Here is a 27,581-nt window from a genome sequence, read left to right as displayed (position 1 = left end):
CTAAATAAAATGACCGTGATTTGGAAAGATGTCACCAAGAACCACTATTTTCAAAAAGTTCCGTAAGCACATTAGTGCCCACACTAATTCCTGATTCTTTTAATTTTACCCCGTTATTCTCTCAGTGGAAGTAGGGTATACACTTGCTCTATTAAACAAATATAAAGACAACATCAATCACTGTGGCCACTTTCAGTTTTTGTTGTTCTAATGTCTGTCAGATCACTTTGCAAAATAATGTAAGGAGTAAGTAGCACCACTGAGAATAGAACAAAAACACCCAAATTAAAACTCTCAACCAAAGTCACTTAAGTTAGTAACATTGGTTGGAACGCAAAACAAGCACATTAAGTTGTATAAATTGTGCATGAAATCACTTAATATTTCAATATACTAAAAGCTGGCCCTGTATTATCAAAGCTGTCTTTAGAGGAGAAGCCTCAATTAGTGCTTCTGTCGTTCCAGTTGCCAGTATTTTCTCTTCTGTGTTTAAGATACAGGATGATTGACTGCCCTCATGAATACCTGCTCGTTAGCACTTAGTTTAAGATAAAATGCTGTTCACGGTTGTAATTTAGATGAAAGCTCTCTATAGCTCATAAACTTCAATTAAATGCTTCTAACCTTTTGCATAACACTTAACATTGAAAGACATTTGGTTTTTAGGTCAGCTCTAGATTTAGGATGTATTTGTGAACACAGCGCTATAAAAAGGCAGGTTTTCGTGTGACTCAAGTGCTTTTGCTTTTATAATATAAAACCAGCATAGGAATGAAATGTGCTTAGTTTCCAACCATCAGAATAAAGATACAAGGAGGTATATTTTTTATCCCTCAACAAACTTTACTGTTAAGATGTGGAAAATAACAGGTTAAGAAAAATAATGACAAAGTGAGTAAAAGTACAGGGAAGTGGTAGTTATTGAATGACCTAATTCTTAGTGGAAACAATGCTACAATACAGCAAAGGCAGACTGGCAAGTTCTCCAGGCAAGATCATGCCAAATAGATTCTCAACTTACATTCCTTTATTTTATTTCAATAATTTACCTTGCTTTTGCTAATGGAAAAAGGATTTCTCTCTGCTATTTTTGACTTGGTTTAGTTTTTCATTTATTATGGAGATGATTTAAGAGACTTGAGACCCCCCACAAAAACTGTATATTTTTTCACATTTTAAAATGGAAAACATAGAGATAAATGTAAGGTAATCATTCATATATATTAATTACAGTTTTTAAACAGAATTTGAAAAGAAGCAATTACCCACTTGACATTACTATGCCTGATCTAGTATTGGTAAAATTTTAATAAATTTAAATCATTGTTTTCAGTGTGGAAAAAAGCTAACTCTTGAACACCTAGTATTTTTAGGTGCCTAAAAAAGGGATTATAGTATTTTCCACCATCCAAAGTAAATTTATTATGAGAATTCTACAAAATATATCTATGCAAAACAATGCCATGTTGAGGTAAGGAGGGCCACAGGTATAGGATTGTTCAAATGTTGAAAGATAGTTTTTCTTCCCAAAAAACTGGAAACAAATGTCTGAATAGCATATGGTGCTTCCTGAGAAGGCTTTCAAGCAGTTTCACTTTCATATAAATTTTGGACATAGAGGAAGCAGGTAGGAGATGTGGTCAGAGTTAAAAAATAAAGCGGTGGTCATCAGAGATTTCTGAGGCAGAAAAAAGGGAAAGGTACTCGAACAACTACAGATGAACATCTTTCAACTGTAAAGTCCTTAAAATAACCGGGTCTGAAGCTAGTATAATTTATTTGTTTTCTACAATATCTTCAAGAAAGTAAACAGTGAACCTTCAAGTATGAAGAGGCCATAAAACTCTTCTGGGCACTAACGAGGGTGAACATGGCATGTACCAAGGGTGATCCAGGTTGACTGTTAGAGGGAAAGATTTAAGTGGCCTCCTAAACTATTTTCTAAGGACTTTCCAATCCAATGTGCTACTGTAGCCACAATAACTAATGAAAATACTATGTGTTGAAGATGAACTTCTAGTTGTTTTAATATGCCACACAAAAGGGATTTATCACTGGAAAAATGATCCCTCATGAATCCTTAATGAAGCTGGATAGATTTGAGGAGTAACCCTCACCTTTTAGGAACAATCATTCCCTCTGGAAAGTACTCCTTACTGAAATTCTAAGAGACAGATTACCAAGCAGTCCACAAATTAGAGAAATTAGACATTTCCAACGTACTTAATTTATATTAATCACCACATTATCAACTCTGAACTTGTAGACAGTCCCCATCGGATATCCAGATTTATTTACAAACAAACAATTCCCTCTGCCCTTTTAAAATAACCATTTACTTTATGGGCCTCTCTGACAATCACCTGTTCATGCATAACAACCAAAAACCATCAGTAAAATGGGCAACCTCAATTTGCTTCCCATATAAAACATCAACTACATTATCAATCTTTAGGGTAAAGGCAAGAAGGTAATGAGAGATGCACTTCTGTCATATGGTATCAGGGATATTGTGTGCCTACGTATAATTTATTTGTGTGAGAAAGAAAAAGTGGGAAAAAGCTATGTTTGAATCTTAATTACTTTCTTTTTTCCTTTTTTTTTTTTTTTTTTTTTTTTTTTTTTTTTTTTTTTTTTTTTTTTGAGACAGTCTTGCTCTGTTGCCCAGGCTGGGGCTGGAGTAAAGTGACATGACCTTGGCTCACTGCAACCCCCGCCTCCTGGGTTCAAGCAATTCTTCTGCCTCAGCGTCCTGAGTAGCTGGGATGACAGGCACCCGCCATTATGCCCGGTTAGTTTATGTATTTTTAGTAGAGACGGGGTTTCACCATGTTGGCCAGGCTGGTCTCGAACTCCTGACCTCAGGAGATCCACCCGCCTTGGCCTCCCAAAATGCTGGGATTACAGGCATGAGCCACCAGGCACAGCCATCTTAATTACTTTCATAGATGGTTAATAACCTCACTAAAACAATATTCTCATGCACATACTCAAATCCATGAAAATAAAAGTATCAGTGATGTCTGCATTTCCTTACCTTCTATAGCTGATAGGAGAACCCGGGAATGATCATATGCGATTACATTCGCATATCTATTCTTTGGTTTGTTTACTTCCAAGTTTGAATGTTCCCATGTGAACTGCTGGCCAGGGTCAATTGACTTTAAAAGAAAAACAACACATACACATAAAATCAATACTGAAAACCACCAGATTATAGGCATTTATCACTAGTAATAAACATGATTTAACAGGAAAATTCTAAAGCCATACTTCATCAAGATGATCCTAACTGTGAAGCTGAACACTAATATAACCAGCATAACAAAAAAATGATTAATCATTGCAGAAACAGTGATAGTCACCAACATTGATTCAAATGAAAAATGAAATCAATATAGATGTTCTGTTAATATTGGAAAGGCAGGTTCTTATTTTTCACTTTTCCATTTCCCTCTCTGCTGCTGTAGTTTACCAGTTATCTTGGTTCAATATTCCTTCCGGTTCTGTAAACTTTATTTTATATTGATTATTCTTCCCTATTCTTTCCTATCTGGACCTAAGCTGAGTCTTTAAGTTGACTGGTCTTTCACTGGCTTCAATGGACACAGGCTTTACTGTTCATTCTTTACCTAATGTTTACAACTTAATGGCAACTTAACGTTTTGTCTGTTTCTCTGTTACACACTACGACCAAGGCAAATTGTACAATTCAAATAGCTAGCACGAACAGTAAAGAAGGGAGGTCAGTTAAAGTTAATACTCATCTTAGATTAATAACATAACCCACTGCAGATAAATTGTTTTTCTATTCATCATTATATCTTTTCTATGTATTATTATGTGTTACTATGTTTATAGTTTGCTTCTTTTTATTCCTGATTTTAATATTAGTTTTTTTTTTTCTGATTTTATCCCTTTCTTTGATGGTGCATTTCAACCAAAATTATTCAACAATCTAAAATAAATATCAAACAGATATAAAGTACGTAATTTAAAAATATTTAAGTAGAATTATCATTTCAAGACCAAATTCAGGTTTGATCATAAAACTCTAGGGGAATTTATTTCCTGAAATGTTATAGAAATCAAAATAGTTTTTCTTTCATCCTAGGATGCTGATAATATTTAATATTTATAATTTCATTGGTATATGGAAACACAAGTTTATTAATTACACAAACATGATTTTAAATGATAAAAATCAAATTTTCAAGAATGATAAAACAGGTTTATACCCAGGTAATATTTTTTTTTAAAAGATACTATATTATGTTAACAGAATTTTTAGCAGTTATTTTTGATGCTGGATATTTTTCATGCCTTTATGTGTATATCTAGAATTTGGGAGTAAAACATATCCCCAACAGCTATCAAAATATTAAAGATGTGCAAACTTTCTGTCAAAAGGCACAGAATTCAGCAATTCAGCACAACATTAAAACCACAAGCGTAAAGAGTCAAGTCTGTTAATAGTCTTGAACAGCCTCCAAGCATTCTAAAATTCTCAGTGGTATAGATTTCAGCCTCGAATTTACTAAGGATTATTAAACTGTTTTCCTTTCTTAGCCTGTGTTAATCTATACATAAAATAGTCAATCACTGAGCAGTATTCAGGAAAATATTAATAATTATCCATACCTTAGAGCCTGAAAACTAATGTAATTAAGGGACTTTCTAGTTTGCTCTTCCAGGGAAATTTTTCATCTCCCTTGCAGAAATTAATTCTCCCCAAGCATGCTATGAGCCGAAGATACTGAAGCATTCAGATGCCCTGGTGGAAGCCTTCAAGTCAACCTTGAACCATGTCCACACAGAGCAGCTCCACTAGGTGATGAGGGCCTGCCTTAAAAATCTCTCAAATTTGCAATCTCACTGCTACTTCCTACATCCAGAACATTGGTATCTGTTGTCTGATTGAAATCCCTTCTCTAATCTCTTATTCCAATCCACTCTTCATATTGCTGCCAAAGTTGTCTTTCTAAAGCATAGCTCTGGACAGGTTGGCTCCCTATTTAATAACTTCCACTGGCTCTGTGTGACCTACAGCCTAAATTCTAAATTCCTACCTATGCAGCTTTAGTCATCTTTGCATCAACACTATACCTGGCTCAGTAAATGGTTCTACAGATGTTATTTAGGCAAATGAGTAGAACTGATGAATAAATGTTTTTGAGAAAGTTCATAAAGAGAAATCACAGAGTAATTCCTATATATAACATGGGAGTTAGAGAACAAATTATGGAAACTTCATTGTACAGTATACCAAAATTATAATACTTAACACTCATTATCATATGGCTTAGTGATTAAGTATGTGATCATAGAATTATAAGTACCACTGCTATTCCACTTTACACTGATGAACATTATTGGATACATAAGCTTCTTACACATGATTTAAACATCCCAAGAAGTGACTAAGCTCACTGATATATGTACAGTGCTTTTGGTAGAAGATATCACTCCCTCTGATATCCTTGTTTTACTTAGACTAAGATCACTCACAGATGTATAAGATGGCACGCATTTACTTATAGCAATGAAATTGCATCTATTAACTGAAAGACACTGTTAACTCCTATCCATTTCCACTCTTGACACGTTTTCAGCCTTCTGAAGAACTTATTTGATACCTACGTTGAAGACTTTAAAAATGAGTAATAGAAACATGCGTTGTGTGCCATATATGTTAGATAATACGCTTAGGTTTAAAGTGTGGCCCATGAGATGAAGACCAACAAATAACAGGATAATTATAATAATACGTGCTAAGTTATTATGCTTTACATGAAGAATTATGCTTGATTTTCGCAACTGTTGTAAGGTAGGTATTGTTTTTTCCATTTGGCACGTGATAAAATTGAAGTAAAGAAAGATTAATTTAATTATTCTTACTGAGGGTCTTCTTTGTGACAGGCTCTGTGCTACCTGGTACTTAAGTAATTTGGTTAAGCTCACACAGTTAGATTCATACAGTTACCCTCAAACCCGGTCTGTGTGATTCCAAAGCTCAACTGACAATTAACAGCCGGTAATGACTAAGCCATGATGCTATTTAACTATCCAGAATGCCACTGCAAAAGGAAGAAGCCCAACTTAAGAAACACACCTACACATCACTATCCTTTATCTCACCAGCCCAAATGATATTTCTTCCCAACTTATCATCCTGTGTCATTCTGGGGCAATTACATAAGAAATCAAGTTTTAAAAATGAGGTTGGCTTCACATGGGTGATAAAACAGATGGGATGCAGCTTACATTTATACTCGTTTTACACGGATCAAACAAACATTGATTAAATAATGCTGACTTGTCTTTGTGCAACACAGCACTCATCCATCTGTATCTATCTGTCTGACTGAACGCTTAACAAAACACAACACAGGTCATTATTTTTGGAGCCTGTCAGAATGCTGAGAGCAGTAAACTCAGTAAAGAAGAATAACAACTGAAAGTTGGTGAGGTATACTAAGATCTTTTGTATTTCAAGAAACACACAAAACTGGTTGAGGAAAATCAAAGTTCAATTATCCATCTTAATAAGGCAAAGGTATCATGAATGAGTAAGACCCTAATTGCTGGTGACAGACACAGTTGCTTTGCCTCTCTGTTCTCAGGCTTCTGTTGCTGCTGTGCTCTTAAGGAAGAGTGAAATGGCCAAAATGGAGAAAAAGCAATGTAGACCCTGAGGAATGTAAAAGTTGACTTTCACTTCAACCCTTTATTTTCGGTCAGTCCACCCTGACCATGCATCTTTTTTACTATAAAGCTAAGCTGAGGTTACCCAAATATTAATTATTCAAAACAATTTGAAATAAGCTCCTTTGTTCTTAATGGACCCAATTACTTCTTCTGGGTCTGTTGTTGTTAGTGTCTGGTTTTCCTGAGCTTGACTCATAGTTATGTCTACTTAGCTCTGTCCACCCAAATAATCTTCTGTGGGATACCCTTGCCTTCCCAGCACTCAATTTTAAGTTTTACCTTCCCAAGCTGAAATCCTAGCCAGGCTTTCTTCAGTCTCCATTGTGGAGAATTTTGCAAGTTAGAAATAAAGCAAGCCAGATTTATTCAACTAAAAGTTGATTAATACGCTTTTATACATGATACGAAATTCATAAATTATCACAGAATTCACAAACAGAAATGCTACTTCATCATACTTTTTGTGTCTCCAGCCAATCAAAAAGCCCCTTGAAAGAAAGATATTGGATGAACCCTATAGAGCATCTAAAATTTTACCAAGATGCTGAACCATTTTACATTGCTTCCCAGCCTGCACACTGGGCACTTGACTCCTCCTTCCGACCTCAGCTTGTGACTAAACCTTTCTAATGCTAACAACAGATCTTCAACTCAAAGGCTTTGCTTACTCAGAAAAAGTGACCCAATAGAAGAAAAAAAATCCTATCGTGAGTGATTTAAAGAACAACGGGAAAGTCTCAAGCAGATACTTACTAATATAAAACACTTTGCATTTATTTAGTCTTTAACTGGATGGTTTGAAAGTTCTAATCTTTTGTATTTAATCAACTAGAACTTTATCTCAAACTAGGTAACTGAAAAAATAAGCTATATGTAGCAGATGGATTAGAGGTTCGCATTGTATTCTCGATAAAAATTCAGAATTAAAATATAAATATATCCAGTAGTTACAACTAATACTTAGATAACATTTACTATGTTTTCTTTGTGCTTGGTACTTACTAACTCATTTATCTTCGCAAAGACCCCAGAAGTAGTTGCCATTATGATTACAGTTCTGTAGATGAGGAAACTGAGGTATAGAGAAGTCAAATAACTTTCTCAGGGTCAAACAGGTAGCAGGGAGAGAGGACAGCCTCGGGGTCCACACATTCTGGACCTGGAGGCTGAGGGCCCATCCACCATAAGATGCTTTCTCTCTACTTAAGCTGGAGAAGATTCCTTGAAGGTTTCACACTTGCCTTTCAACGATTCTCTTGAAACACAATGCACGGAAGTCTGGGAACAATCTGTGTAGTACTGTTGAACTCTATTTGTAATTCTAAACTCCAAACAAGAGAGTGATCATCAATTTGAACATCAGATTACAGTCATTGAGTAAAATTATATCCTGATATGGGAGTAACCTTTTTCAATAATGCTGAAGTCATTATCTTAAAGCAAAGTCCTTTAATCATTCTGCAAAATTCAACCTTTTTACCCAGAAGAAAAATATAATTCAAATATGCAAAACACCACACAATACTAGTTGCTCTGTGTTTCACTTTCCCTCATCCCACCAAAAGAAAAACCTCAAAATATTCCCTTTAGAAACTCATCAAAGAGAAACCACACAAAAAAAGATTCATCCTGGTTTTGTGTGTTTTTAAAACAACTAACAAAAATTTAATTATATAGAAGGAATAGACCAGTTACTTCACTAGTCAAACCATGGGTCAGACTAACCATTCTTTTTACAGGGAATTGAACTTTCAATGACCTTAACTTCCAAAGAAACGCTATCTTTTCACATATCTCCCCTTCAGTAGGCTCATTTGGTTCCTAGTGTGGTTGGCTCTGAGATATTCTCAAGTCCTTTCTGAGGTTTAGAAGAACAATCTACAATTCACTGTGTATTCTGCAATTATGCCTTTTAAAATTCTCATTCATTGTCTCTCTCTTCTCTGTTTGAAAATGGTAAATTAATATATGCCCATTTGGAAAAGACCATGTTTGCATAGATGGGAAGGGCTATATTTTGCACAATTAGTAAAAGCCTGCAATTGGCATAATGAATACTTTCTTCAAAGAGAAGAGCATGAGTTCAGTTGAATCCTATGATGTTTCAGAAATTGAAATGTGAGGAAGGAGTGGAAAGTCTAGTGGTGAACAAAATCTGGAAGTCAGAAAACAGGGTGTTAGCTTTCTGGCTGCCCCTGGTTAGCTCCAGCCGGTCAGGCAACTTGGGTCTGTTTGCTCTGTGTTCCCTTTCCCTATTAATGTCAACCCAGTGTCAGGTTTGTGTCCTCATTTTCTCTTATCTCTCTTTATCCAATTAGTTATCAACTCGTATTGAGTTTCTCTCTATAAGAGCACCTCTGATCTAGGCGAATGTTAGAGTGTGAAGGATTGAAATAAAGACTTTTCAAGACTCTCAGTATTAACAAATGAATGGATGTGGGAGTGTCCCACCTTTAGTAGTAGAAAAGACATAGAAAATGTATAAACATACCACACTCATTGAAGACATCAAAAAGTGTTTCAGTCACATATTTTTGTACAAAGTTAAAATTCTGGCTTCAGATAAGTGATAAAATGCATCAGCTTTACCTGTTGTCTAATGGTTTCATTTGAAATTCTGACTCTAACATACTATATAACAAATACAGAATATTACTTAAAGTGATAATATATATTATTAGAACTGATATGTAGGGAAGCAAAAAGGATAAACTATGCTCATAGTAAATCATTAATTCATGGGAAGTGGGTAAATATTTGAGGTAAACTTTTGATAATTTACTCTCAATTATATCACAGTACTAAAGATGAATTAGTTTATTTTACTGAGGAAACCGTTTACTCCCAGAAGTATATTAGAATTATCCTAATCTAACATGGATTAAAAATGATGAAAAACAACAACAAAACCAAAAATACTTAATTCTTTTTTTAACTCAGTAGGGCAACATGATGTACTCTCTAGAATTCAGATAAGCTGTTTTACTATTTTAGTGTGTGACTGTAGAAAAGATTATTTTTGAGAGATCGTTCCAAATAAGAGTTCAAAAAAGAACATACAACTTTAAGATTGAAAATTTAAATAACTAGATTTTTTTAACTATGTACTTCCTTTTTTAAATTTTATATTAATTTTTCATTGTTATTTTTACTTTTTTTGTGGCAGGGTCATGGCTCTGTCGTCCAGGCTGAAGTGCAGTGGCATGATCTTGGCTCACTGCAACCTCTGTCTCCCAGGTTCAAGCAATTCTCCTGCCTCAGCCTCCTAAGTAGCTGGGATTACAGGCATGTGTCACCATGCTTGGTTAATTTTTGTATTTTTAGTAGAGGCAGGGTTTCGCCATGCTGGCCAGGCTGGTCTCAAACTCATGACTTTAAGTGATCCACCTGCCTTAGCTTCCCAAAGTGCTGAGATTACAGGCATGAGTCACCACACCCAACACTATACACTGCTTTTTAATATGCCAAACATTTTCCTGAATATTACTCAACGCAGAAGAAAGACCTTTCTAGTTTCCAAAGACAATGTTCTAGAGGAATAAGATCAGTGATATGTCTTAATCCTAATATTTTCATTTTTAGCTATTTATCTCCTACATCAGATAAAGTGAATAATAAAGAGATGGACAGATTTATACGTGATGTTCTTTTTTTATTTCCTCACATCTCTGAATTCTATATAGTTGATGTTCTTAAGTATAGAGTGTGTGATTGGAAATCACTTTACAAATACAATTCACAGATTAGAATTTCTGATGTTATTTGAAAAAGCAAAGAGTGTTAAAGAATTTCCAGGCAGTTTGGGGCAAGAAAATGGTATTAGAAATTTATTAAACTGCTTTGTTTAAATAGACAATGTTGACTGAATTGGTAAAATATAATTACAATGATTTATAAGAAATCACTTGATCTGCAAATCACTTATGGACTATGATATTTAATAATTAAAGAGGATCCTGGTGAGGTGGCATGTGCCTGTAATCCCACCTACTCTACTCAGAAGGCTGAGGCTGGAAGACGTCTTGAGTCCTGGAGTTTGAGTCTAGTCTGGGCAACACAGCAAGACCCCATCTCATTAAACAAAATATTAAAATAGGTTGTGCATACCTAGAAACATTAAAGAGTATGGCAACATTAAACAGTATATTATTGAGTATAGGTAACAGACAAAATTATCTAGCAAATACAATCAATGTGCAGCATTAAACACTAATTTACAGTGTTAATAAATTAGTGTTTTAGTTAATTAGTTAGGAATAATTAATTCACAGCTGCATCCTTTCTTTTTTTTTTTTTTTTTTTTTTTTTGAGACGGAGTCTCGCTCTGTCGCCCAGGCTGGAGTGCTGTGGCCGGATCTCAGCTCACTGCAAACTCCGCCTCCCGGGTTCCCGCCATTCTCCTGCCTCAGCCTCCCCAGTAGCTGGGACTACAGGCGCCCGCCACCTCGCCCGGCTAGTTTTTTGTATTTTTTAGTAGAGACGGGGTTTCACCGTGTTAGCCAGGATGGTCTCGATCTCCTGACCTCGTGATCCGCCCGTCTCGGCCTCCCAAAGTGCTGGGATTACAGGCTTGAGCCACCGTGCCCGGCAACTGCATCCTTTCTATGGATAACAAGGTACCAGTTTTTGGCACCAAATTAACTAGATGAATGCATTAATTCCTCATTGCCCTTTGAAAATGCTGACACATCTGTATAGATCCCAAAGTATTAAGCGTAAAGCACCTGATGCACAGTTATCACTAAAAGAATGCTAGATGTTTTGCCTTCTCTTGTCTCTACTTTGTGACTTGTATAAGAACATCCCGGATCGAAGACAATCTTAGCCTCCAAGGAATATCTGCATTCTCCTTGATGCTAACTGTGCCTTTTTTGATAGTGACGTATAAAACTGAAGCAACTGTCCAATTTATACAAATAAATCTATTTCTGCTCTCCTATTTACTATATAACATGTCCATCTATGCAATTTGAAACCTGATTTACTTTTCTGGCAGAGATAACAAAAAAGAGCATAGCTGCATATGTTTCTCCATTTTTGCATTTCATATAATAGAAACTTGACCATTCAGAAAACCCAGTACATAAGTAGATTCAAAAGAAAAAAACAAATTATGAATGAATAGCTTAGTTTCACAATTGTTGTGTGACTGATATTACAACATCATTTAAGAAACACTATAAGGGAAATTGTTAAGATAAATCATCTTCATTTTAAGAAGTCAGATTAGTTGAGTTTCAGTGATAACAGTAATTCTTTTAATCAAATATGACAATGTCTAACCTAATTTTAAACACACTATATTTCTTCCTATTATTTTTACTTTGCATCCTAAACATAGACGTATTTTAGACTTTCATCATTGCTTTGCTTGTCATTTAACAGAAAGTTTGTTTATTAAGTCTGTTTCTTTTCCCATATTTAGTTTCAGATGCAGGTGGAGGGAACAGATGAATTTCTAAATTGAAACATAAATAAACTTTTGCTAATGTTCAGTCAATGCGTTTCAAATCTGATCTTCTGATTCAGAAAGAGATAAAAATTCTACATCCAAAATGAAATAAGAAAGAGTAATGTTTTCTCCCAGTCTTTGTCGGAACTCAGAAAATCCCAAATAATCAGTTAAAAAACTCCTGTACTCCATTTCATACCAAATGTATTTAGTACAACTATCTCACTAAAAAACATAACTATCCACATGTGCCTTTTAGGCACAGTATATATACCAACAACCCCTTGCCATTAATATCATTAGTCTTTGCAGGTAAGGTAGCAATGTACCATACTAAATATAGGTGTCTAATTAAAGAAGACACACAGGATGATCATTACTACTTATACCCATGGTGCTCAGGTGTCTTAGAAAGTATTTACAATCTAAAGTGTCACTTGTATTTGTCTCTCACATGTGATAAAATTAGAAAGACTAGAACAAATAAACACAATCTAGAATTTTAGAGTTTAGTATCTTTCTAAACTAAAAGATTACTTTCAAAGATTAGTATTTTTAAATGTATATTAGTTTTATCTTGTAAAAGTAGAGACTATTCTAAGTTAAATATTAGAAAAAAATCATTGCATTGATGATCTTATATATTAGACCTCTAGAAAAATATGGAATCACTTGAGAACACTGCTATGGGGTTGTGATTTATCTGATGTTGTATATTCTGTGTTTAGCATATAGTGAATTTTAAAATGTATTTGTGGAATGAATAGCTAAGATACATTACAGGTAGGATATACAGCAACAATTACTTTTACCCTAGAACCTCAGAACTAGTTAAATAAATTTCTCCTCCAAAGGTGTGATAAAACAAATATATACTGGAATAGGCCAGAGATATAAAAACAAAATTTAAAGAAATAGAATGCCTCCCAGCTCACAAGTGGCTGCAACCCAATTCATAAAAGCCATCTTTGACTTTTGTGTATTTGAAATTCAATCTAAGCTATCCTGTGACAGCCTTTTGTACTGTGTTTTCCAACTCTTACATATGTACTTACTATTTAGAAGTAACACATAATGGCTACTTGCCAATGACAGTTCTGTATAGACCATATTACCCAATTTTGTGCACAGCAGTATGGGTTTATACAATTAGTTGGCTATTTTAATATAATAGTTGTTTTCATTTTTTGGTTTGTTTGAACAGTTGTGCTCCCCAAAGATCTCAAGGCCACTTATGTTGGGAGTTATAGGGAGAATGGAGGAATGTGATCAGATGGAAGGATAAATATTCCAGAATGGAGCTCTAAAATAGGCTGAGTTTGAGTTAGGTAGTCCCTACATCCCAGTTCACACCTACCGTCCCAGAGTAGTTATTAATAGGACCCTTTCTCACTCTCAAAGTGTCCCAGTTTGGGCAAGCAATTATATGGCCACCCCAACCAAGGTAGAGCTGGTTCTACCTCACTTCCTCATATTTACATCTATATCTAGGCAAGCTTCATGACAGTGTCATTACCATCAGTTAGGCGTGTACACGTATGGGGAGGGAAGGCGTGCAGGGGCGGGGGGTGGTGGGAGAGAGGAAGAGAGGGAGGGAAGAAGGGAGGGAAGAAGGGAGGGAGGGAGGGAGAGAGAGGGAGAGGAGGGGGGAGAGAGAGAGAGAGAGAGACAGAGAGAGAGACAGAGAGAGACAGAGACTGTCTGTTGATGGCAGAGATGGCAGTCTCTGCTAAAACCTAAGTACACTTACAAACTATCACATGGATAGGTGGGTGGGAAAAAGTAAAGAGAAATTTCTGCAATGCAATACCTATCTCTAATTATCTAACACTATTGATGCAGCAATGAGATATTGAATCCAGAATGACAGAAAGTAGCTGACCTTACCATAATTCACCCTTGTTCACCTTACCTATGGTGCTGCACAGAAGAGAGAAAAAGGGAGAAAGCAGAGAATCTGTTTCTCGGCACACATTTACTGTGCTCTCTAACAAACCAACAGTTTAGCCCATTCAGATAATCACTTTTTCCTCCTTCTAAGACAGCATTGGAGATGGAAGGAATGTGCAGTACATAAGCTGGCTGGATATGTATTCAATTGTAATTGGATATGTATTCAATTATGATCAAAGTAAATGAACTAATTTTACAAACTGATAATTCATTCTATAGACATGATTTTTAATCTTGCATATCACATATAATATTTTATAATATTTAAAACTGTGATTGGAATATTAAATGTAATTATGCCATAATTTCCTTTTTTTATTTTTAGTGCTTTGGAAATAAAACCGTAGACTTATTCTGTTGTTGGAGTATTACACAATTCAAACATGATACATGTCTTCAAATGTAATATATTCTAAACATTATAACATAAATTAACACGTCTTTTAAAAACTTGTGCATTAACATATCTAAAAAAATGCTATGTCGGTCAGTAGGAGAGAAAACAAGGCACAGACAGGCAGACAATGGAGGGCCAGGGAGGACGACGACTATGAAAACCTGGTCCTCTCAGAATGATGGTAGCATTTGGTTGTCACATCTTAATTACATGACCACCAAGATCACACCACTAATGAAAGTGAGGTTTTCAGAAAACAGATCTCTCTCAAGTTTCAGAACTAAGAAGCAAGTTGTAAAGTGACCATATCAAGGTGTTCTCAAGGTCTGGAAGCCTGCCTTGGGATCACTTTGCCTTCTCTACCTGGCTCAATTCACCCCACTGTGCACCTTCTTCAAAAATTAAGTCAGTCTTTGATTCATCCATTTCCTGGTGTTAGACTTCAGATACTAAATTCTGTCAGAAAGCCTTTGAAGTGAAAGAAAAAGTCTTTCCCCTGAACACATGTATAGGACATGTATACAATCATTTAAAATAACTTTGAAAAGCTTGGAAATAGCCTTAATATATAATAGCAGATTGTATGAAAAAGTATGAAGCTATTAAAATTGTTATGCATCTAGTGACATGGAAAGTAAAAACATAAAACAGTACTTTTGTTAAAATATATACATATGTATACATATGCACTGAATTCATATATGAATACACACACATACAAAAACCTAGAATGTTATACACCAATGCTATGAGCAGTTATCTCTGAGCTGTGATAAATGACAATTATTTTAACTTATTTCCTTATGTTTACTATCCATGTTCTTTAATTTTTCCATTTGTGAACACTGTACTACTTTCCAGGAAGAGGGAAAAAAAGAGAGTTGCAGAATACTTTTCACAACTGCACATGTGACTGCCTCTTGTCATGTCAGAGGCAGAAGCAGCAGACTGTAGGATTCAACACTCTGGAGAGGATTTTGTGAAATCCATAGAAAAATTTTCAGCTGGCTTTTGGGGTCCATGAAGGTAAGTTCGGTGTAGATTTATGATCAGGAAAGAATACTGAAGGGCCAACACAAGACTAGACTGTCTTATTCTAAACTCACCAAAGAATGGTAGTGAGAAGTAATCAGGTTAAATCACTTCTGATTTTGAGGATGATGATGACAATGAGGGGTGGATTATCACTACTTAAAGAATCTCATGTAATTCTTAAATTTAGAGGTACCTTAGATATTGTTATCTCCATATTACAGATAAAGGAATTGAGACGTAGAGGGGTTAAGATACTTTCCACGAGTCACTCTTGGTGGTCCATAAATTAGGAGAGCTGGGATGTAAATGCAGGGATTCCTGACCTTGAAGACAGAGCTCTCAACTACTACACTCTAATAAATGCATAAATTATAGAATTATTTTCATAGAGCATAATTCCTTATTTAAAAACTGTGGACAGTAAGGAAAATGGATTAAACACCAGATAACTCTGTCAATTTTGGCTTAATGATGCATTCATCCTACAGTTTTTATTTCCAAAATTTTTTGATAATGAAAGACAAGTCACAGCTTTCTATAATATATAGTTAGATTCTAACATGATTCCTATCAAATCCAAAAGAGTGGGATCTTAAGTATAATCTTTACTTTAATAATTGGGAACAAAAAGACACATCTCAAGTTCTCCCTTGTTTCTACACACCCAACAGTGCCACCCCAAAACCCTCACACACCATAAATTTTGCAGGAAAAGAGAGAAAGCCAATGCACATTCTTGGAACTGAATAGCCATAATGCAGCAAAGGGTAGAGCTGTATTGGCAGAAACTACTAAGAATGGTGAGAGACCAATAACTCATGAAAAACAAGTCTACACTAACAGTTTTAATGACTACTCTAATGGTTTAATGGATGGCACTTTAATAGGATTTCTAGTAGAATCTGAAAGCTTCTGAAAGCTTGTCTTCAATAGATCTGTCATTAACAAAGAACTGCATTGCTTAACTACATAACCATAGTTTACTGAGTCTGAACACAGAAAAAGTATAGCAGTTGTCATCCTGTATTACCATCACCTTTTCAAGTATTCTATTAACTATTGTGAGAGAGACAGCTACATGATCAAATTGTAGGTTGCCAGTGAAAGGCATATTTATACTAAGGGGATGCAGTAGACATTAAATAAAAAACACAAGAGAAAGCTCACAATTATAGCTTGTGTGCAAAGACAAAGCTGAAACAGTAACTGTAATCTAAATACATAGGTATACTAATGCTGAAATTTCAAAAACTAGCTTTAGTTCTCTTTGAAAGATTATTAAATGTTTTGGGGTGATTTGTTTTTGAATGCCTATTGCACTCTGTGTCTACATTTGACTTATTTTATATTATGTTGCTTCCTGTACTGACTTAATGTTCTTTAAAGCCAGGAATTGCCATGTTGTGGTCCTCAGGGTACATACCAACTCAATAATCAGTCCTACTGAATATTTCTAAATTCCAGCCTTTGGCTCTGTTTTCATCCGTCCGTGTCAGAGGTTCTCATTTCTGACTTCTTCACACTGGAATATTTCTTGCTTGGAGAGCACTTTCTTATCCTTTTTGTTTGTTTGTTTGTTTTTTTTCTAAATCCTACCTTCCATTCAACAAGGTTCAGCTTAAATCTCACTCTCCCAATTCTTTACTGCCTGGAGCTCTCTCTTACATGCTTCCACGTGTGCCACTATCATGTTACAGACTGGAGCATCCATTTGGCAGCTAGCTACATTTAGCCTTGCAGCATTTCTTCTTGTAAAGTTGTTTGAATTCATAACTTATCTTTTCATTTGACAATTCTTTACTTCCCCAACTCTAAGTTCCTGAACAGAAATACTGTCTGGTATACATCTGTGTAGTCTATGAAATGGCTAGCCCAGTGCATGCAAAATGTATGTAAAATACATTTTTTAAAAAAAATTTAATCATTTCTTGTCTTAATTTCTGTGAAAGTCTTTTGAGGTTGGGAAATGTATTTCTTTTGGAATTACATGTAGTCTTATCATACATACCAGGATTACAAACCTGAGGATAACAGATTGATGCATTCTTCGAGTATGTTCTATCAATGCTGATAGCTGTAAATGCATAGACTTTATAGCAATTATATTGATTATCAAAATTACTGAAAATAATCCATTGGCTAAGCTATAGACCATTCAGTACAAATTGAACAAGGCCTAGAGTATATTGGAAGAATAAAAATACCTTCTCAGGTCCAATAACGGCAAATTTGAGTAACCATACTCATGCTAGGATATTTATACATGTCTGTCTGCTGATAATGTCCCTGTAAAAATAGCTGCTTCTTTCAAAATCAAAAGTATTATCACTTGAGGCCAGGAGTTCGAGACTGGCCTTAGCAACATAGTGAGATACCATTTCTAAAAAAATTTTAAAAAGTTGCCACAAAAGGTGGTAATGCACACCTGTAGTCCCAGCTACTTGGGAGCCTGAGGCAGGAGGATAGTTTGAGCCCAGGAGTTCAACGTCGCAGTGAACTGACATGAGATCACGTCACTGCACTCCAGTGTGGGCAACAAAGCATGACTCTCTCTCCAAAACATTATAAAAGAAAGAAAAAAAAAATTTTTTTTTTTTTTTTTTTTTTTTTTTTTTAGACAGAGTCTCGCTCTATCGTCCAGGCTGGAGTGCAGTGGTGCGATCTCAGCTCACTGCAAGCTCCGCCTCCCGGGTTCATGCCATTCTCCCGCCTCAGCCTCCTGAGTAGCTGGGACTATAGGCGCCCGCCACCTCGCCCGGCTAATTTTTTGTATTTTTAGTAGAGACGGGGTTTCATCGTGTTAACCAGGATGGTCTCAATCTCCTGACTTCATGATCCGCCCACCTCGGCCTCCCAAAGTGCTGGGATTTCAGGTGTGAGCCACCGTGCCTGGCCAGAAAAACAATATTATTAATCAAGCTATCCAATAAAAGTAAACAGAATTTTATTCTGGAAAAGACAGTATGTTTGAGGTCATTTAAAACACCTATTGTTTATTAAGAAAAAATATTAAGTGCTAGATTCAGTCTTTACAGGGAGTGAGTCTTATTTACTCCATTTCAAGGGTATGCTTTGAAAACCGGACAATATAGCAAACAAAAAAACAAAAAGCCTAAACAATTTCATAAATAACAATATGGGTAAAGTAACAAACATAAATGGCATGGTCCACAAGACAGAGCCTCTTTTACCAATATAAATATTAAAATATAAGCAGGTCTCCTTGACCAATGATTTATAATAAGGGAAGAACAGAAAAATATCTACATGATTCTTTGGCATCTCATATTTCTTTCTCGGTGGGGGGGCATATATTTCATCCATCTAGGAGAATTTTGGATGAAATTATAAAACAAAATACTATGCCTGTTAACTGCTCCCACAGCTTAGAGAAACCCTAAGAAGTTCTGCCAGGGAAGCATAATAGAGAACAAATGCTATTCCCTAATCTTATTTTACATACATTCAAGTAACAGAATATGAGAAAGAGAAACATGAGTTTTCCCTACAATGGGTCAAAAAATCTGAGTCTGAAGGATTAATTTTTCTGTTTAAAAAATTAGGAAACACTTTGATATACAGATTTTAGACAGTTGCTAAGACACTAACTGCCCTGACCTATTAAATTTCCAAATCTTTGAATGTATTGAGTGTCAGAAAATGAAAAAATCTCATCACCCCACACATGGTACATGTAACAAATGTAGACAAAAATGCCAGTCCCATTACCCGTGGAGTAAAACTCATAGCTGCATACCAAAATCCTGACAAATTCTAGTAATTGTGACTTTGGTTAAGTTTGGGTAAGAAAAACTAAAGGAACCCTCGGATTCAGAATTCAAGGGCAAAATGTATGCATCATTTATTTTTGTACTCTGGAATCTAGCAAAGTACCTGGCACATTGTAACTGCTTAGGAAATGTCTGTTTTACGAGATGAGTTGAATATAAAGCTGGAAAATTACATAGACTTTTAAAGAAGGAGCATTCATGTTCTTGAAAATTATTTCTTGGGTAGCTAAAATTTTTATTTTTATTTATTTTTAAATTTTTTGTAGCTAAAATTTTTAGAATTGGTCTTCTTGTTCTCAGGGTCATTTGGGAGAAATGAGCAGCTTTATTTCAAAGTTCATTTGTTTATTCTCTAGCAAAAAATTTTAATCCTTGGTCTGTGGCATCACAATTGGTTGCTGTGGAAACGATTATAGATCAAAAACAAAAAGATTATATCATCCCTTTTCAAGAGCAAATGAGTACCAAGAGCAGATGAAGACTTAAGGAAACAAAGATGTTCTTTTCATGCAAATATTTTTACAACACAACTGTGGAGAGATAAATACTGAAGCTGGTAGTCTTTATGAAATTTATAGGCAGATTTTTAGCTCTGGGGAAAGACAGTTCCATTTGCCCTCAGAGTTGGCTTTGAGACATGAATACTACAGATCATTTTTCTTTACAGACACTGAGAGCATAGGAAAAGTGAGTTCTGTGATCAGTATTCCTCTGTTGTTTTATTTCAGGCAGAAGAACGTCTTCCCCATCTGTGTACACAGTCACTGTCAGGGAGCTTGATGTCCTGCACTGTCCTGGCAATATGTTGCCCAAGGGAGGTACACCAAGGAAAGCCAAAGGTGAATTCTCCACCTAGAAAGAGGACCATGCCCATAAAGTTGCTGTTCCTCTGTCTCCACAAGACCCTGTTGCAGCACAGTAGTAGTGAAGAGTTAACCTAATGAAGCATGCTTATTCATGACTTGATAAATGATTTCTATCTCGATATCATGTGACTATGCTTGGAAAGCGGGAGATGCAAAGAGAAAACCAAGCTCCTCCTTCTGTCTCTCTTTCTTTTGCGGGAGATGCAGAGAAAACCAAGCTCCTCCCTCTTTCTCTTTCTCTCTTTCTCTTCTTCCTTCCCTCCCCCTCCCCTCCCCTCTTTTTCTTCCTTCCCCTCCCTCCCTCCCTCCCTCCCTTCTCTCTTTCTCTCTTCCTCTTCTCTCCTCTCTTCTCTTTCTTTCTCTAAACTCATGTGTGTATCAATTCCAGAAAATTTTACCATGCTAGTCACAGGGATATCCTGATAAACAAGACACCATGAAGAAGCTTTCATACTAGCGGAAGACATACAAGTAAAACTGAAGACCTTGTAATTGCTTGCAATGTCATGGATTCAACACAGCAAACAGCAAATCAAATCTGCCATATACACAGTGACAGGCACCTACATCACCCTAATCTTGGTCTTGTACTCAAGCCTCGAGCTGGAGTTTGGCTTAAACTGACACTGGCATTTTCAAACAACTCCTCAGTGCCCTTAGTTTCCCTCCATCAAATGTTTAAAAGCAATACAAACAAAAGAAACATAAATATTCACCAAAAGTAGAAAAAAAGCCCCGTGGTCTTCTTGATTCTTTACAATATACCCACTTAATGTTTAAATATAAAGTACATTCACTGAACTTTCTTTTTTTTAAAGGGTGAATTTGGCCAGGCGTGATGGCCCACACCTGTAATCCCAGCACTTTGGGAGGCCAAGGCGGGTAGATAGCCTGAGCCCAGTAGTTTGAGACCAACCTGTGCAACATGGCGAAACCTCATCTCTGTAAAAAATAAAAAATTAGCCAGTGTGGTGTGTGTTTGTAATTCCAGTTACTTGGGAGGCTGAGATGGGAGGATCATCTGAGTCTGTGGAGGTAGAGGCTGCAGTGAACCTGATGGTGCCTGCACTCCAGCCTGGGTGAAAGAGTCAGACCCTGACTCAAAAAAATAAAAAAATTAAAAAAAATAAAATAAAAAGGCAAATTTTATATGTGAACTATATTGCAGTAATAAAATGAAGAAAAATACATAAAATATATCACACAAGTTTATTTTTCCCTAAAACTGCCTTATTTCTTCCCATAAGTAAAATTCTTATTTTATCACAATCCTTGTACTGTTTATAATTTGGGTTCTCACACAGAAAGACAAACATCCTTAACGTTTCAAGTTAACATGACTTTAAGAGGTAATACGATGGTTGTTTATTTTTCAGAAAACATTTTTATGCATTTGCTATTTTGCTTTTATCTAGGGAGTCTACTTAGAAAATGTCATCTGTTGCATAATGTTAGATGTAAACTTGCAGGGACTTCAGTCACATCACTTAACTGCCCTGAAAATGTCTTCTCTACAGGAAAATGACAGCAATGAATGAGGTTAGAAGATTCTAGAAATCCTCAAATATAACTGCACAGTAGAAACTTTGTGACACTGAATTTAAACCTCTAAAATTTTATGAAGGATGTTTTAAAGATAATAGGATGATTCCTTGAGCTGTGACAACAAGGATCAATACGGAAGGAATAGAAAAAGAACAAAAATGGAAATCAATGCCCAGTTGCATGGCAACATCCACCAACTCTAACACTTAGACTGAAAATTTTTATTCTCCTTATGTCTCAACAGATGACAAGGAGGTCAATTAATTACTGGTAGTGGGGGGTAAAGTCTTCTACTTTCCCTAATGCAGCACCCTTACTGCTCTTAATGAAAAGGGAGGCAGCATTTCATTGTTCATTAACCATACCAATTATAGCTTCTCAATCACTGCAGCCACATAGGCACTCCCGAGTTATAGAACAGCAACAGAAGAGGCTCGACCTAAGCCTGCAGGGATGGGGGTAGGGGCAACACAGCATTGAGAAAACCAAAAGGGAAATCTGGCATCAGAATGTGAACTTTATTGCATTTGCTTTAAATCTTGTTTCATAATAATCGGAGAAACAGAATCTCAGCATGAGAGAAAGACAGAATCTAAAAAGGTGGTCCAGTCCAATCACCTAAATTATGTTTGAGCTTCTACCTCGTTAATCCGGCTTAGTAAGTTATATGCTACCTAACATACTGTTCATTTTAACATAACTAAAAGCTGGAGAAAAAGCAAACAAAACAATAACAATAAATTCTTAAGAGAATGGAAATAAATGTAGGTAGGCAGTGGTTTTGTATCCTCCTGCCATCTTGAAATATGGCATCTTCTGATTGTATAGTAACAGCTCCTATCTTTTCAAATCATTTAGCAGTTTTTGTATGAAATTAAGTTACAGAAACATGAAAGGATTTTGTGTATATGAAAAGTTTTTAGAATCTTAAAGGTGAATATTACTATATATCATATTAATAGATTTATGAAGCATAATTTATTGTAGTGAGCAAGTTTCCCCTTCTTCACTGGTCTTATCTAAAGGAAACTGGAATCTGACTCATGATATGTAGTGAGGAGGGCACCTTGCCAGTATAGGTCTCACCTTTTTTTAATCTTCAGGGTTAGACAAGTAGGCAGACTCTGGTCTATAATTTAAAATGTCAAAACAAGAAACAAGTCAATACCAACCATTCCCTGTGAGAGTTAAGGCTGAGTCTTTACACCTTTAAACCCCATCAACCATCTGCTTTTTTTTTCCCCCTTGATTTTATTTTCCTAAACCAAGATCAGAAGTCAAAGGCAGTCACTATTATATAGGTAGTTATAGAATCAATCTGGTGAATTATTTCTAACCCAAGTAATCAAATATATTTTTCTATTTGATAAGGTTAGGATGGAATGCTATTTGTTTTCAGATATAAATTATAATCCTTTCATCTTCAAACTTACTAATTTTTAATAAAAACTAAACAAGAGCATGAAGAGGGAGGCTGAGTTTAAAGGTTCCTATCCAATTCATTTACAACTAAATCACTTTGTTGTTGCTGAAAAACTGTCTCTGATGTTGAAAAACAAAAATAAAATATAATTATAACAAGAAATTGGGCCAATAATCCTTCTTTGAGGTCACCTGAATACTATGTGATCACCTTAACAGATAAGTTAATGACAACAAATTTTCCATGGTGAAAACTGTGGTGAAAGGAAATCAACCCTCAGATGCAACTATTTATGGTGGTCAGAACATTACCCAGACCTCAGACTACATGGGTTCATATCCTAGCTTTGCCATTTACCAGCTGTGTGACCTTGAGTAGGTTACTTAACTTTCATGTGGTTCAATATACCGTCTGTGACATGGGGATACTAACAGTAACTACCTGGAAGGACTGAATGGGTTAATGTTTACAGTAATGCATTCTGAAGAATGTCTGGCATATGGTAAGTGCTATACAAATGTTTGCTATCGTCATCCTTGTAAAGCACTGTCTAGACTCTGAAACTCTATTGAAAGACTATTATGATATTAAGATGTGCAGTTTAATACTAAAAAAAGATATAAAAATGCTCTGTTAAACTGGCAGAAAAACAAAGAAGGGGGACTGAGAAGAAAAAAGGAAGGAAAGAGGAAGAGAAGGGGAATAAAAGAAGGAGTGAAGGAAGGAGGGGTCATAAGAGAAAGAATGAATTAAATCAGGGGTCTCTGTGAGCCATTGGTTGAAGTTTAGAGGACTGATGAGTGCCTGCTGTTAAGGAAATTTTTTTAGCAAGTGAGAAATAATAAAGTTCTGATTATGTTTCATGCATGAACTTTTAAGCTAAAGCCAAATACTCTGATTGCTGCATCTGTGACGATGGAAAGACTAATGTTTCCCAAGGCCTAGCCAACACTGCAAATTCATGTAATGTCTTAATGCTTATATCCTTCACTTTAATCCCCTCTATACTCCCAAAGCATGGTGGTGTGCCCAACAATTGTTTTTTCAAAAAGAATGACAAACTGTTTAGCCACAGTAGAAAAACCATGACAAATAATACTGCCACTAACATTTTGTAATTTTAAACTTAAATACATAAATAAGTAAAGGCATCTCTGTGATGCTGGGTTATATCAGGCTCTAGGCAGCCATGCTCCAATCTCTTGTTGCAGCATTGTTAAAATTCTCCCCGAAAGCTGTTCCCAGCAGTGACATAAACACAGATGTACTCATTTGGTCCCTCAGGTACTTGGAGCTTCAGGAGGAATCATAGGAAGTGATTTCCATGACTTTTCTGAACACTTTTGAAATCACTTGGTTGCAGACTCCTTCCTATGTTGTTATGACCTTTCAAGGGTGTAATCACCTTTCGCACCTCACCTCTCAGCAGTATGACCCTGATGCTGCAACGACAGTCACAGAATACGTTGGGGTCCCCTGAGCAAGCCACGCTTCTTCTCATCTCCATGCCTTTGCATGCACAGATACCTCAGCCTGGAGGCTTATATTTCTGGCAAATTTCAGTGACCCTCCAAGTCAGGGGTACTCTGGGAAGACTCTCACCAATATTGTCCCACTCCCAAGATGAACTTAACAATTATCGTTTTGTTGTTGTTGTTGTTTTTTGTTTTCCCCCTGTTTCTCCTAGAAGACTCATTCAGGACAGCTCATTTCTTGATTATTTTTGGTTCTCCACTAAATGTTAAACAGATGAAGGCATTCAAACTACTCCTCTTATAAACAAAGAAACTGAGATCAGGAGAGTTAAATAATGTGTTTAGGGGCATTAAAATTTATAGCAGAGACACCAGGACAGTTTCCAATCATCAGTGAAATTACCTTTTTTTGATATTTTAATGTGGATATAACTTCCAGAAATGACATTATGTACAAAATATGAAAAGAACTCTGTAGTTCTTCATAATTACCCTCCATCCTTGTCACCCTTTACCTTCCCCTAATTGCTTTCATAGAGCTCCTTTTTGGAAGAATGAGAAGATAATATTATAGAAGATAAAAATCACTTGAGAAAAAAAAGTCATGTTAAGTGACTGACAGATACCGTCATGCATAGTGAAGTTCACAATAACAAGAGCCACTTCTGTTTACTAAGCATAGAGGGCAATGGGCCAGGTGCCTAACATACATTCATCTTTGTAACAGTCTCATGAGTAGATACTAATATTCTCATCTTAAATAAGAGAACCAAGGTTCTGAGAGGTAAAGTAACTGGCTCAGGATCAAGCAGCACAGCTACTAATTGGCCCAGTCAAAATATGAACCTTGTTTTCCCTGACTTCAAGGAACTCCCCAGCATCCACTACAGCACTCCTCTACATACACACTTTTACCACTCAGGTGCTAAAATCCCAACTTCATTTTTAAATAAAAATACAATTCAATAAAGAGTGTCTTTTTCAGTCCTTGCTATGGTCTCTTTGAAATTGAAAACTTGTTTTGGAAGCAGAGACAGAATTAATTGTTTCCTGAGAGCCTTCGGCTCCACATGGGAGCAGGTGAAAACACATTTTGGACAATGTCCAGTGATGGTCAAGGGCCAATTAGTTATAGTGAACTTGTATGAGAACAAGGACTGAGAAAAAACAAAAGTTGAAATTGTATGAGAATAAGGACTGGGAAACAGAAAACGAGAGTTATGTGAGAGTCCCTTAAGATGGGTAGGACTCCCACAAGAAAAAAAACAATAGGCTCTACTATGAAAGATACGGAGTTTAATGTTAGTAAAGAAAATGTCTGAGGGTTTTTTTTTTTTTTAAGTGGGTGAAAGAACAAACATTTTAAAAGTCTAAGTAGAAATAAGCTTTGGAACTTGAGAAATTACTTGCACTTTGAGTTCTCACAACTATAGAAGACGAGTAAGAAAAAAAGACGATAAGCACATAGACATACATCCTGTTTTGGATGCAATGTTTCTTCTAAGGTAAGCTGCTGTCTTGGTGTCCTACTAGATTTGTTTATAAGATGCAGAAAGCAGCCCGCTGGGAGGGGACTCTCTGTACTTTTACATTTTACTTGGTGAGACTGGTCCTTAACTACAGAACAAAGACAGCATCTTCTCAGATGGCCAACTGGCAGGCCAACCTTTGCTATAAAATCTTTGCTATAAAAGGCTCAGGGAGTTTAATTGGTAGGTACTTTTGAGTTAAATCTGAGGGGTCTGCATTAAAATGTAATCACTTCTGTACTGTCTAGAGATAGTAATAGCCTATTTTCTGAGAGAAAAGAGCCTGAAAATAAGGCTTCACTGCTGATAGATCAGGTGGGGATGTCAACTGGAAAAAGAAGCTCTTTACAGCAGGATACTCTTTGTTCTGTTTGCTCGTGTTGTTGGTACTGGCAATTTTGATCACAATAAAGAGTTTCTGTGAACTGTAAATTTAGTTAGAAATTGATCCAGACACACACTTTTGTTAATCACCTGCTGTGTGCCGAGCAGTGAGCTTGTTATCATGTGGCCAACAGCATACCGAGAGGCCAGACACCTGATCAAAACACCTGACCCAGAGAGGCTTGATCACAGCAAATGACTGGAGGGTAAGAAAGCGCAACATAACAAGTGCTAATTGCACTGGTTTAAACTAGCAATTTTTCATTCTTTCTTTTACTATTATTATTATTTTTTTACTGACATCAGCAAATCCCTAAGGGTTTGGCCTGGGAAAGGAAAAGGTAGGGTTTCATTGATTCTAAGACATGCATTTTTTTTTCCACATTCTAACATCTCTGAAATTGATGTGCATCTTAAAATTGATGGCATCTTGCAATTGTACTGGCGATATCTTTTATTCCTTAGTGGTACATGCAATGATGGGGTATCTTAAAATTGATGGCACCTAGATGAGATAAAATAAGTAATAGCTACTAAGACTACTGAGTACTGGTGTCAGGAAACCTGAAAAACACTTACGTGTTCAATTTGTTTTTAATGATTGTTTGAAATAAGTACTATGGTTGCTTCTTTATATAGAGATGGATAAATTAAAATACAGAGAGGTTCAGTTATTTGGTCACACAGCTTGAGCTAGCGGCCAAACTGGCAACCTGAGCCAAGGGCCTGTGTACTTAGTGACTGTGTCATAATATTTATTTCCACTGTTGGCTCAACAAGTAGAAAGTCCTGTGTGGCAGGCAGAGAGATTTGGCCCCAATCTGAGAAGCAGAAAAACTGCTAGGCTCATAAGGAAGTGGGCAAAGACTCTGCCATACCCACCTCCAATCCCAGAGTATTAGGAGATTCTGATTTGGAATAGTAAATTTAGCCATTCATCTTCCTCAACTTCATCCATCCCAGGTACAAAAATGTTACTGCTTTTTATTTCACGAAATTGCTCATTTTTCTCGTTCCATTACT

The 27,581-nt window shown here is 36.1% G+C and overlaps 1 protein-coding gene across 15 annotated transcripts in view; it reads right to left on the bottom strand.

Annotated features, from left to right (window-relative positions):
* The window catches only part of PTPRD (protein tyrosine phosphatase receptor type D), a 548,445-nt gene that overhangs the window by 85,337 nt on the left and 435,527 nt on the right, over nt 1-27,581 (bottom strand). For all 15 annotated transcript variants that reach the window (XM_077966648.1, XM_077966651.1, XM_077966654.1 and 12 more), the window contains one exon: nt 3,038-3,161. In XM_077966648.1, the coding sequence (XP_077822774.1) occupies nt 3,038-3,161 (124 nt within the window). The remainder of the gene's footprint in view (nt 1-3,037; nt 3,162-27,581) is intronic.

The sequence above is a fragment of the Macaca mulatta genome, chromosome 15, assembly GCF_049350105.2.
Source record: "Macaca mulatta isolate MMU2019108-1 chromosome 15, T2T-MMU8v2.0, whole genome shotgun sequence".
NCBI classification, from domain to species: Eukaryota; Metazoa; Chordata; class Mammalia; order Primates; family Cercopithecidae; genus Macaca; species Macaca mulatta.
Note: the sequence above shows the minus strand (reverse complement) of the source record. Positions and strands in the feature narration are given on the sequence as shown.